General features: G+C 62.0%; 1 protein-coding gene across 1 annotated transcript in view; it reads left to right on the top strand.

Moving 5' to 3' along the window:
* Window positions 1-13082, top strand: part of FOXK1 (forkhead box K1) — a 60101-nt gene extending 47019 nt beyond the window's left edge. The window contains exons 3-9 of the mRNA XM_059037348.2: window positions 7586-7742; window positions 8199-8345; window positions 8887-9080; window positions 10336-10502; window positions 10610-10894; window positions 11748-11972; window positions 12571-13082. Of these exons, the coding sequence (XP_058893331.1) occupies window positions 7586-7742; window positions 8199-8345; window positions 8887-9080; window positions 10336-10502; window positions 10610-10894; window positions 11748-11972; window positions 12571-12839 (1444 nt within the window). The 3' untranslated portion in view covers window positions 12840-13082. The remainder of the gene's footprint in view (window positions 1-7585; window positions 7743-8198; window positions 8346-8886; window positions 9081-10335; window positions 10503-10609; window positions 10895-11747; window positions 11973-12570) is intronic.

Here is a 13082-nt window from a genome sequence, read left to right as displayed (position 1 = left end):
TAGTGCAGCAGCTCCACGTGCTGCGGCCGCCTGTGTGTTAGGAGGCGCCGGCGGTTCTAAAGGGGCGTAGATGGTGTCCCTGCGCAGTTCTGGGAAGTCGCGGCCATGTGACTGTGGAGACCCCGGGCCCGAGTGGGGTTGGGGCGCCGGGCCGCCCGGGGCACTCGCCTCTGGTCTTCATCCGGTAGAACAGCTTTGCGGGGAAAGTAACTTTGAGACTGGCTCTTTCACTCTTGGGCCTTTAAGTGTCACAGAAAAGGATTTCTGTTTACATCCGTTTATCTTGGCGCCGCGGAATCGGATTGCCCGCTGGAAACCTCAGAGGCCCTTGAGGTTTTGCTGTCCAGATCCTTTTCCTGTGCGCCCGGCGCAGGCGCGGGGCCGGCGTGTTTACAGACAGCTGCCTCCCCCAACCCCGCCCGGGCACCGTCCCTGCGCGCGTCGCCCATAGCAGGTCCCCGGGGAAGCGGGCGGGCGGGCTGGGAGACCCCGGCCGGAAGCGGTACCCGTCCCTACGCCCGCCCCCCGCCCCACCTCCCCACCTCCCCGTGGCCCCCTCCTCAATTCCCGCCCCGCCCCCGCGGCCCCCTGCGCGATCCCCGCCCCCCGCGATCCCCGCCCCGCCCCCCGCGGCCTCCTCCGCAATCCCCGCCCCGCCGCGGTCCACATTTGGAGCGTCTGAGCCCGCTGCCCGGTTGACCCGCTTGCCCGGCGCTCAGCTGCAGAGGCTCGCAGGCCTCGGCCCTGCCCGGGTCGGCCTCCTGTATCTCTGAGCCCGTCCTCTTGAGGTGTGGGGAGCTGCTGCACCTGTAGCAGCGGCCCCGCCCTGCCCTGCCCTGCTGACCCGCCCGCTCCCTCCTTCCCCAGATGCTGGGCGGGGGCGGGTTCGGCGGGGTTTTTTCCACTCAGAAAATGAATGAACTCTTGTTAAGAAAAATGCTGAAATTCATCCGGAGAAAGGGAGCAGCTAATTTATAGTAAGACTAAGTTTTTAGAAACTGTTTCTTTTTTTTTTTTTTTTTTGCAGTACGCGGGCCTCTCACCGCTGTGGCCTCTCCCGTTGCGGAGCACAGGCTCCGGACGCACAGGCTCAGCGGCCACGGCTCACGGGCCCAGCCGCTCCGCGGCACGTGGGATCCTCCCGGACCGGGGCACGAACCCGTGTCCCCCGCATCGGCAGGCGGACTCTCAACCACTGCGCCACCAGGGAAGCCCTAGGAGCTGTTTCTTGAGGAAGGCGTTTCTTAATTTTTGTAATATAGAGATCAAAACCAAAAGTAATTTGTTTTGTGGAATTTGGCCCAGGTTAGCGGAACCCTGTAGGAAATAAAAATTAAGCAACCAACCTCAGAACCTAAACCACTTTTAACCGTGACCTTCCAGCCCAGTCCTGCTTCACTGCTGCGCGAGATTCAGTCCTAACTCACTTTGCAGTGTTAAGTGTCTTGAGTCGGGAGGTTGTCGAGTTGGCTGTTGGAAGGTCTTTGTGCTTCTGGCAAACTTTGGATCCTTCCTTGAGAGTGACTTATTCTGTTGCGAGGTTTCCAGCGGCAGCTTCCTCAGTTCCCCCGAGCGACCCAGAGAGGAAGGTGCCTGCACAGTGGGCAGCCCTGCCTGGCTGGTCTGGGAGACCCGCCGTCAGTGGGTCCTGCACCCGTATCTGCACCTGTGGCCCTCGCACCCCCCAGCCCCACTCACACCCACCCGGTCCCTTTCCCCATCTGAAAACCCGGGAGAAATAAAACTTGGTTCATCTACACAGAAAGGTGTGGCCCTCCGTGTCCTTTATAGGTTTCCTTCTGCCTACATCCGTGCCGGGGTGTTTTTTGGCTTTAAATTGTTGAGAGGAGGTGGGCTGGGCTTGTGCTTTAGCCTCGTGTCCGTTGGGGTGGCTGCTCTCGGGCACATCTTCGGGGTTGGGTGCCATGTAATGTGTTCTTGGGTGTGCCTTCTGGGCGAGGCCCGGCCCGGTGCCCTGCCGCCGAGAGCCCTTCCTTTCCAGATTGCGGCTCTGAGTTTCCGGAAGCGGGCAGAGCCTGGAGGAGGACCTCAGGGAGGCATGGGCCCCCCCGCCCGGATCCGCGCTCTCCTCGGAGGGAGATGCACCTGGTACTTCTGGGCTCAGGCCTGTTCGCTTATTGTTCTCACCGGGACGAGGTGTGTTCATAATTGAGTTAACCTTTTAAAATAGTGTCCCAGGATTTCACAGCACTGAGTGTCTCCTAGTGAGCACAGGTGTTCTTAAGAGACTGGCCTCTCTTTTCCTTTATTTTCCCCCGGATTACAGAAATATGACAATATATGTGCACTGTACAAAATTGAAATGTTTCAGAAAATAGAAATCGTGCAGTGACATTCTTGGAGAGAAGTCCGTTTCGGCGGGTGCGTCTTCTCTGAACATGCCCGAGAGCTTGTCTCACGGGTGTGAGTACCTGTGACCCCTCCCCAGAAAGGTGCCTTGGAGCTCAGAGTGTCCTGCAGCTTGTTTTCCCTCCTGTCCCTCTGGGTCTCGGGCTCCTTTCTGCGTCGCTGCATCGCTCGTGGCTGCACAGCCCTGCGTTTGGTTGACGAGTGCCCCGCCGGGCGCCGGGCAGCTGTTTCCAGTTTCCTAGTCTCCTGGGTCTGAAATCGCCCCTCTGAAGTGTCTAAACGGTCCGCGCCGAGGCCGTGGAACCCTCAGGATTGATTGTTTTGGTTAAAATACACTTGTGAGCGTCGGGAGCCACAAGATTTTAAGAACAGTGATAAAAATAGAGCTGTCTCTGCCGTACACGCCGGACCTGCGCGGTGGGCCGGGAGCCCAGCACGTCCCAGTCACCCCCCCGGTGGCCCCGTGTGCGGTGCGGCCGTCGGTACTGCCGTGCGCGTCACAGCCCTGCCGTCCCCGCTTCGCAGCTGGGAGACTGAGGTGCTCCTCCAGCAGAGGGGTCGGACGGCTGGGCTGCGCGCTCAGCAGGTGCCCACAGGGGGAGAGGTGGTACCGATTTCATTCGTGTTTTTTAAAGGTTTATTCATGTCCAAGTAATACGTGCATGTGATCTAAGAAAGCAGAAGATTCTGCGGGGCTGGTGATGACAAAACAGCCCCTGGCCACGCCCAGCCTGTCCGCACGCCCCTGGGCACCTGCTCACCTTCTGGTGTCTCAGTTTCAGATCATCATACACTGACTTCCTGTGGGATAAAGGACCTGGCTTTTCCTCCCACCCCATCAGCCTAGCGCGATCACATCACAAGTGTTGGTTAATGGCCTCAGGGCGGCTGTGAGCCACTGTTCAGCCTCTCCCCGGCCTGTGCTCCCGGGAGTTGTAGCGGCCCCTCCTCTGTTGGGTGAGATCTCCTGGCACCTGAGACGACTGGCACATCCTTCCCATTTCCAGCATCACCTGGAACCCAGGCCTCCTCCCGCCTGGCCCCGCGGTGCGGGGGGCGCCTCTGACGCTGGGATCGTCTTCCACGCCATCCTGGGAGTCCCCTCGCTGCCAGGCCCCCAGTCTTCCCTTTCCTGATCTGCTCCTTCCTTTTATTGGACAGTACTCTCTGCTCCTGGGGAAGGGGACAGGAGAGGTAAATTTTTTAATAAAAACTTCCACACCTGAAAATTATCATTATTCTCCATTCACACGAGGTAGATGTTTATCCTGGGTAGAGAGTTCTAGGTTGGAAACACTTTTGCTCAGAACTGATGTCGCTTTCTGGCTTCGAGTGTGTCTTAAGAAGTCTGGTGCCCCTGTGATCCTGGCCCTTTTGTACACGGTGTGTCCCCCTGGGGGCGGCGGGCGGAGGGGGTGGCTTGGGTCTCCGGCATCTGCAGCACCGGCCCTGTCTCAGCGGGGAGCCTAGAAGGGGGCTGGACATTTAATGGGACCCTTTGGATCTGAAGACTCACTTCCTACATTGCTAGGAAGTTACCTTCTTATTTCTGTGACGTTCTCTCCCCCTGCGTACCTCGTCTTCTTTTCCCACCTTGCTCTTCCTCTGTCCGTCCCTTTCTCTTTTCTGCTTTCTGCTTTTCTCACGTTTCTCCTTCCACCCTTTATTGAACTTTTATTTCTCCTCTTTTTAAAAATTGTAAGAGCATTTCCTTGTTCTCCAGATGTCTTCTTAATTGTGTCCTGCTCTTGTGAATACAGCCTCTTCACCTCTTTGGGGCTGTGATCCTGCTGCTTTGCTTTGCCTTCTCCCCGCCGTCTGGCGTCCTCCGCAAGCCCCTCCTCTGTGTGTTCCCCGTGTCCTGTCTGGCCCAGCTGCGCTCCATCCAGGCAAACGAGGCACAGGGCCAGGGTGGAGGGGCCACGCTGCCCCCGCGCCTGGGCGGCCCACGTTCCCACCTCCGTTTCAGATCCATTCCCACTTCCTTGGTTTTTTTAATTATAATTTTTTTCTGTTGAAAAACCCTTCTACAACTTGGAATCGATTTGAGGCAAATTGTGCCATAAGCAGATTTTCTTTAAGTGGCTGAAGGCGCTTTCTAAACAAGTAGCAATGAAAGAAAATGTTTCTGGTGCGGGGCCAGCAGGACTTCCTTCCCAGGAGGCCGGCTCGGGAGGGGCGGAACCCGGAGCCTCCCGCCTGCGTGCTTTGCTGAGGTCCAGGCCGAGCCGGACCCCAGGCGTCCGAGCGGGGCAGCAAGGGCCGCGCCGTGGGGACGGCAGGAGCCAGGACGAGGCTCAGCCCATCGCTGGGGACGGTGGCCTCTGGTCAGATCTGCTTTTCTCAGCTCAGGCGCTCGCCCTGGCAGTGGGCCTGGGCGCGCTCTCTCCGCCAGGCTGCTGTGAATACAGGGTGCGGTGTGGGTCCGGGTATGTCTTGGGCGGTCGCAGGAGTCATGTTCTGGGCCTGGACTGTCCCAGGGCCTGGCACGTTTGTCCTGGAGAGACGGTGGCCCAGACGCAGGGCAGCCGCTGGCAGGACGGGCCAGCCATGAGCCGTCTCCACTCCTGGCCCGAAGCCCTTCTTGCCTGAACGGAAATGTGACTCAGGAATTGTTTTTCCGTTATAATAAAGGGGGGGTTGGGGGGGGTGTCAGTGGCTGATGTTCTAAAGTGCGTCTTCCACGCCGTTACCACTTTCAACCTCAAGGTGGGAAGAACGGTGTTTACCACGTGACGTTGGGTAGTTCCAGGCTGCTTGGCCTCTGCTGCTTTACCCTGTCCGCAAATCAGACTTTCCCCACCCCGGGCACCTGGGGGGCCCCTGAAGCGGGCGGCTCTTTGCTGAAGCCTGGCGTCCCAGCGGGCCCGGCATTTCCGCTCCCCCACCCCTCTAGAGATAACGCGTGTGTTTATGCTGTAGGAATCTTTCCTATTTTGCTGATTGTCGGGGACTTCCCTCGCGGGACACTCAGTGCCTTGGTCGGTTTCCCCAGGGTGGGACACGCCCCACAGACGCCCAGAGCACCCCCCACAGACACACACCCACGAGGCCGCCTTTGACTCGCGCGTTCTCAGCCCAGAGACTTCCTGCTCGCCTCCATCCTCCTCTGCTCCTTCCCTCGGACGTGGGACGCCAGGGCGGCTGGGTACCAGGCACAGCCCTCTGGGCCGAGGCCAGCCTGCAGTGACGGCTGAATGGGGTTTATTGAGGTCTGTGCGGCGGTGTGCGCGAACGCACGTCCTCCAGGCCGGGCCTGCTGGGCCCTCTGGGCATCAGCGGTGCCCTGTCCCTGCGGACGCTTCCCCGGGAAGGGTTTGTCAGCACAGGCCTGCGCGCGTCGTGGAAAGTGGCGTGGAGGCTGCCCGGCCTCTCCCGTTTGCGAGCCCGCTGTTCATTATTTCCACTAGAGATCATTCTGTGGGGAATGACAGACTTTTCTCTGGGTTTTGCTTTTTGAGAGTTAGATATAGATTTTCTATGATCTTTTACAAAATATAGACTTGGGACAGGCCATGGGTCCCCGGTGCCCAAACCCAGAAGCCGCTGTCTGTCGTCTGCGCTGGTCAGGGTGCCCCGTGGGCCACACAGGTTACATGTCAGCGAGGTTTTTTCCCAGATAAGCCCTACACTGTCTGTTTCCACCAACCTGGACGTTTCCTGATCTGTCCTGAGGCCGGTGTGTTTCCGGGGGACGGTTCTCGCCCCCTGTTGGGCCAGGCGTGGTGTTTCGGTTCACTTGTGCGCAAGTCCAGAAGGGGCGCTGAACGTGTCTGGGACTGGAGCTGGCGAAGCGGCGCTTCTGTGCTGGCACATCCTGCGGCACCACGTCGTTGGAGGAAGCAGGGCAGAGAGTCTTCAGGGACCCCCTCCCCCCAGCCCCCCTCAGGGCTGCACCTTCATTGAACCCACTGTGTGCCATGGCATTCGGTTGCCGGATGGATGCATTTGTAAGACCTGACGCGAGTGTGTGAGCATGTTACTAGTAAGATGCTTTCTCTGCCCTCCTACCTTACTTTATATGCTTGGGTTTTGTATGTTTCGTTCAAAATGAAATTCAGAAAGAGCTGCTTTTATTACTGCATCCTACCTTACGGTCGTTGGTTAAAATTGCTATACTCACAGGACTTACTATCTCCATGTTTGGGAAATCTAGTGGAGAGGAGAACAAGAATTCTTAAAAAAAAAAAAGATTCCTTAAAATTTCTACATAGATTGCAGATTCCTGACTAAACGGGTAATTACCGACTGTAGTGGAATTCACCATTCATATCAACTGCCGGGTTTTTCCCAGTCACAGTGTTTTATTTTTTCGATCTTCCCTTCCCGTGTTTAGCAACTGCCTCCTGAGCCCCTCCTTCAAAGCCACAGGTGGCCCCGCCTTCTGAGGAGCTGGGCAGGGAAGCCAGTGATGGCAGCCCAGCCGGAGAGCAGGCTCTGCGTGTGTGTCCAGGAAAGTGGCACAAAGAGCTTTCACATGAGCTTGCCTTGTGGGGGTTTGGGGGGCGTCTTCACTTGGTCAATGGCGGGAACCCCCCGGGCGCGTTGGGAGAGTGGAGGACGACTTGCAGCATGCTGGTGGATGCGGGCAGGCTGGCCTCAGCGCTTACGGGCATAAGCGGAAGGAGGCGGGCAACCCCGGGCTCTCGGTCAGCTGTCAGCAGGGACACTTGTTACCTGGGTTTGGGACCCACTTTCAGAGCTTGTGTTGATTTTCTCTGAGTACTTGTAACTTACAAAACCCAAATTTCGACATGGTTTGAAGACCGCAGTCCCCCTTGTTAGAAGCAGGAACTGGGGCCCTCCGTGCCAGCTGCAGGGCAGCGGGGACCGACCGCAGACGGGTCGGGCCGTGCGGGCTGAGACCCGGAGTGGGAGCCGATGTTTCCCGCCCACGGCTCGGCTTGCAGCTTCCAACCGGAGAGGAGCCCCCGGGACCCGCGGGTTGCGTTGCGGGCCTGGGAACCGGTAGGGGGGGTAGGGGGCAGGCGGGCACTGTGCTTCCCGGCATCCTGGCCTCTCCTCGGGCGCCATCGTGTGGCCGCCACCCGCCCAAGTCCCCCGGCCGCCCTCGGTGCGGTGTCAGGACAGTGGGGCCGGGGCAGTGCCATGAGCTCCGGCCGCCCGCGCCGTCCGGGGGTCCGGGCGTCCTGTAGCACCGGCCCGCCTCCTCGGCTCAGGGTCAGAACTCAGGACGTGTCCTTTCTCTCCGCAGTGTCCCCAACTCCTGCCCGGCCAGCCCCCGAGGGGCCGGGTCCTCCAGCTACCGCTTCGTCCAGAACGTGACCTCGGACCTGCAGCTGGCGGCGGAGTTCGCCGCGAAGGCCGCCTCGGAGCAGCAGGCCGACGCGTCCGGAGGGGACAGCCCCAAGGTCTCAGCCCTCGGCGCGTTGGCCGGTGACCGGGCGCGGGGTGCTGGCGTCCCTGCCCCTCCCTCCCCCGTCCTCCCCTCGTCCCGTCCACGGGGACGGGGTGGCTCCGAGTGTAATTACAGTCTCTGAGAAGAATGTCAGGCTCTCGCCTTACAGCTTTGTCTTAGTTCGTTCCCATCTGACAACTGTTTTTAAATCAGTTTGCAGAGGAGGTGAGAAATTTCAGAATTAAACTATGAAAAAACCTAATTTTTACCCCCATGAGGGAGACACAGCTCCTCCTAGCTTAAGCCACGTGGATTAAACAGGAGGAGGTCGTGGGGACTGGTTTTAGCGGATACCCTGCAAATCTGCGCGCTCATTGGAGGGTTTTCTCCGTGGGCAGGAGGCCGGGGGCGGGGCGGGGGCGGAGCGGAGCGTCTTGCCGGGGGCTCACCGCGCCGGCTGTGTCCTCAGGACGAGTCGAAGCCGCCCTACTCCTACGCGCAGCTGATCGTGCAGGCCATCTCGTCGGCGCAGGACCGGCAGCTGACGCTGAGCGGCATCTACGCGCACATCACCAAGCATTACCCGTACTACCGGACAGCCGACAAGGGCTGGCAGGTGCGGTGCGCCCGGGCCCCGACTTTCCCGCCCCCGGGGGCTGCGGGCTTGTTCCCCGCACGGCCGCGCCGCGTCCAGAGTGAGCACCCCCTTGGGTCCGGAAACGTTCCCACGCTTGGTGCGCCGGCTTCTCCTGCGCTAACTTGGAAACACGCTGTCCCCACTCTTTGCAGACGGTTTCTTGTGTGGGTTCACGAGACCGTCGCCGGCCTTGGCCCCAGCCGGCGCGTTACAGCCGCTCAGGGCTCCGCCGTGGCCACTCTGTCCCGTTGGCTAGCTGGTTCGGCACGAGCTCTGAGCTGGGCGCCTCCCAGGCCAGGGCTTGTCCTTCTGTTTCGCTTCCTGTGTGAGGGGTGGTGGTGCTGAGCCTGTGCTGAATTTTCACAAGGAAAACCGCTGTGAAACCCCTGTCCTTCCCCGTGAGCCGTCCCCGCCCCCGCCCCCGCCCCCGAGGAGGCCTCTCCGGCCCGGACCCGGGGCCGTGCTGCCGTGCTCACGTCTGACCCGCCGTGACCAGTGACTTCCTCTGCTTTGCCCGCAGAACTCCATCCGCCACAACCTCTCTCTGAACCGCTACTTCATTAAGGTCCCTCGCTCCCAGGAGGAGCCCGGGAAGGGGTCCTTTTGGCGGATAGACCCCGCCTCCGAGGGCAAGCTCGTGGAGCAGGCGTTCCGGAAGCGCAGGCAGCGGGGCGTCTCCTGCTTCCGCACCCCCTTCGGGCCGCTGTCGTCCAGGTACGTCCCCGCCCCACCGCCCCCGGGGGCCGCGGCCACTCAAACCTCTGCACTGGTGTTTGGAGAGACCGGCTCAGGCCCGGCCGGCCCTGTGACAGGGAGTGAGCAGGCCCGGCAGCTGGTCCTCCACGTCGGTTCTCGGACGCTGGGGTGTTGCGCAGTGGGAGGGGGGGAAACGGAGGAACGGAGGCGGACGAGGCCCCCCCTGCTCATCTGACCCGACCCCCTCTTACAGGCCCTGCCTCCAAGGAAGGCCCCCTTCTGAGGCCCTGGAGGCTAGGACCCCAGCATGTCTCTGGGGGACACAGGTCAGCCCCGTGACCGACACTGCTTGTCACGTGTAGACAAGCCCGCCGGCCAGCTGGGGATAGTGACTGGGCCTGCGCCGTGTGTCCAGCGCTGCCCAGGGAACCCTGCGTAAGGAGTGTCTGTAAGGGGGCCCGTCCTCAAGGTCACACTGGTAGTTGGGAACCTGTTCTTGTGCCTGTAGAACTGGCACTGGGACGGGTGGGGCCCGGGAAGCGAGCCCCCAGGCCAGGAGGAGAGCTCAGCCAAAGCTTGGTATGCACCACGTCTCCGGGAGAGAAGGCAGGGGCGCCTGTGCTGGGGATGGAGGAGCAAGGCCGCATTAGAAAGGCCCCGATGGGAGTTCGGACCCTCACGGTGAGAGTCAGGGCCGCCCCAGACGCGAGGACTGCAGGGTGACCCGGTGGCTACCAGGGTGAGCGTCAGACCAGCCAGACGAGGCCGCTCGGCCTGGGTCGGGGACAGTCTTGCTGTGCAGCCCATCCCGCAGCGCTCTGGGCAGGAGCTGAGCAAGATGCTCGATCTTCGACCCCGGCGAGGTGTTCTGTGGCTCGTTATCTGTGCGAGACAGAACGGCCGGGCTCCCAGCGTGCGCCTTGCTCTCCGGGTGTCGCTTTGTCCAGGGGGGGGGTTGGTGCCCATCCCAGCAAAGCTGCTTTTTTCACCCAGAAGCCCGAGCCGCTCTCCTGGGAGGCTGGCCCGGGCTTTCAGGAGGGAAACGCTCTGGATCGTGGCCTTCGCTGGGCCTTTAAACGCTGGGTGACGTTACGTGCACCGGGCGGAGTGCCAGCGTCGGAAGTCCCTCGCGAGGAGAGAGAAGCATCAGGAAAAGTTGGGCAAAGGCAGCACGTAGGGCACGGGTGTTGAGACGTCTCCCGTTTTGATAAGTGCCGTCTTCGTTTCTTGTCGTGTGCACTCACTGCTGTGGTCCTGTCTCCGCCCCTCCTAGGAGCGCCCCAGCTTCACCCACCCACCCTGGGCTCATGTCCCCGCGTTCCAGTGGCCTGCAGACTCCAGAGTGCCTGTCCCGGGAGGGCTCGCCCATTCCGCATGACCCTGACTTTGGGGCAAAGTTAGCTTCTGTTCCTGAGTACCGGTATTCCCAAAGCGCACCCGGTAAGAAGGGTCTTGTCCTCTGGTCTGACGTGGCGGAACTCGGAGCCGCGCCCCACCCAGAAAGGGGGCACGCGGGGGTCTCCGCTGACCTGCAGCCTCCTCCGCAGGCTCTCCCGTCAGCGCCCAGCCGCTGATCATGGCCGTGCCGCCCCGACCGCCCAGTCTGGTGGCCAAGCCCGTCGCCTACATGCCGGCTTCCCTAGTGACGGCCCAGCAGCCCTCGGGCCACGCCATCCACGTGGTGCAGCCGGCGCCCCCTGTCACCATGCTCAGGGTGGTCGCCAGCTCCGCCAGCTCCGCCAACGGATACATCCTCGCCAGCCAGGCCTCGGCGGGGGCTGCCCACGAAGCGGCGGGCACAGCCGTGCTGGACCTGGGCAGCGAGGCGAGAGGTAACGTCGCCAAGCAGTTCCTTGGCGTGGGGGGTGGACGGGACGGGCGTGGGTCTCCAGAAGGTGGAGCCGTCAGCTTGGGCCCAGGGGGCTGCAGAGCCCAGGCGTGGGGCACAGGCCACCTCTGGGCGACAGTGGCTCCCGGGCTGTGGCCTCTCCTCCCCACTCGTGTTTTTCGGGAAGCACGTCCTATGAAGCAGCACCGATCGTCCTCTGAAACGCTGCTCCGTGCGCAGTACCTCAGATGCCCGGCGCCCCCAGGGGCCCCTGAACTAGGTATGGGGCCTCAGATTGGAGTCGGGGGAAGAGTCCTGTGGAACCGCCAGCAGGGGTCCTTAGGAGGCATTCAAAGTAAAAATGTCCTGAGTTAGAAATCTGGATCCCAGGGAATTCATGAGGTAAACGTTGAAAATGCAACCAGTGCTGTCAGAGGCCCTCGAGGGGACACCTTCGAACGAAGCCGCATCCTGCTGACCGCCGATGGCCGATCCCAGCGGCTGCGTCTTCCGTAGTACCGTCCTAACGACACGCGCGTTTGGGGGAAAGAAAACTAAGTTATGGCTCCACGTGCAAATCTTTCGTTCCAAATAATACACTCTTTTTCTTAGATTAAACTTGCTTTGGTTAAAGTACAAGGTATTTAGCTTTTCTCCTAAAGCCCTGTTACTTGTTTTTCTCTTGTTTGGAAACATCCCATCGCTGGAAGTTTTCTGTTGAGAACAGGGTCCTTTCCCCGGGTCCCGGCTTCAGGGCCCCCGCCCGCGTGGACAGGCGCAGGCCGAGACGCCTGTGAGCGCCGCCGCGGGCGCCGCGGGCGCCGCGGGTGCGGCTCTGACGCGCGCTGTCCCCGCAGGCCTGGAAGAGAAGCCCGCCATCGCGTTCGCCACCATCCCAGCTGCCAGCCGAGTGATCCAGACGGTGGCCAGCCAGATGGCCCCAGGGGTCCCCGGACACACGGTCACCATCCTGCAGCCGGCCACACCGGTGACCATCGGGCAGCACCACCTTCCGGTCCGGGCCGTCGCTCAGAACGGCAAGCACACCGTCCCCACCGGCAGCCTAGCCGGCAGCGCTTACGGTGAGGCCCTGCCCGGCGTCCACTTCCTGGCCTTACGCTCTGTGGTTGACCTGGGTCAGTGCAGCGAGAACGTCCTCCCAGTTAATGCCGTCATCCATTCAGCTTACGGAGCGCCTGCTACGTGCCAGGCACTGGGATACGACGCCAGGGCAGCCCCGAGGGGACAGGCGAAACCCCCAGGTCACAGAGCTCATGCCCTGCTGGGGGGATAGAGGTCAGAGAGGGAAGTGACGCGGCGCTGGCGCCCTGAGCGCCACGCGGGAGGGTGTGGGGAGGGCTGGGGGGGGCTCCGCGGGGCAGGCGGGCCCTGCCGGAGGGGAGGCGGAAGCCAGCGGGGCGTCCAGCGGGATCCACACACGCAAGCGGCAGCTCGAGGAGGAGACGGGGGTGGAGGCCCCTGGGGCGGGGAGCGGCCCGGGCTCCGGGAGGGGCTGGCGGCCAAACGCTGCTGCCGGCTCTACCCAGAGGTGCCCGGCGTGCCGGGGAGCTGGGCCCCTGCGCTCCTTGGCCCTCGTGTGGCCGCGCTGGCCTGTACTGAGGACAGACGAGCGCCGCTCCCAGCCGGCCTCCCAACGTGACTCTTTCTCCTCCGCCCTAGCCCTCGCCAGCCCCCTGCAGCTCCTCGCGGCTCAGGCTAGCTCGTCCACCCCCGTGGTGGTCACGCGTGTGCGCGAGGTGGGGCCTGAGGAGCCGGCGCCAGCGGCAGCAGCGGCGGCCACCAGCACCGCCGCCAGCGGCCCCTCCGCGTCTCCCCCCGGGGAGCCCGAGGTCAAGAGGTCCCGAGTGGAGGAGCCCCTGGGGACTGTGACCACGCAGGCCGGGGCGATCGCGGCGGCCGGCCCACAGGGCCCCGGGACCGGGGAGTGACGTCGCCCGCGTGGAGGTGGAGTGGGACACACGCCAAAAGGAGTTCCGGAGCTGGGCCGACACCACCGCCGCTCGGGACCGAGATGAGAGGGCTCCACGTGGACCGAGCTCAGTGCCAAACGGGCAGGACGCCCCGTCCACGTGCACCCGGACACACCCATCCTCTCGGCATCTTATCTCCTGCCCCCGCTCTGGTTTAAGACAAAAACCCATAAACACGTTCAGACGGCTGATTGTACGGTT

The sequence above is a fragment of the Kogia breviceps genome, chromosome 14, assembly GCF_026419965.1.
Source record: "Kogia breviceps isolate mKogBre1 chromosome 14, mKogBre1 haplotype 1, whole genome shotgun sequence".
Taxonomy (NCBI): domain Eukaryota; kingdom Metazoa; phylum Chordata; class Mammalia; order Artiodactyla; family Physeteridae; genus Kogia; species Kogia breviceps.
The sequence above is the reverse complement of the archived record's forward strand: the minus strand, read 5'-3'. Positions and strand labels throughout refer to the sequence as shown.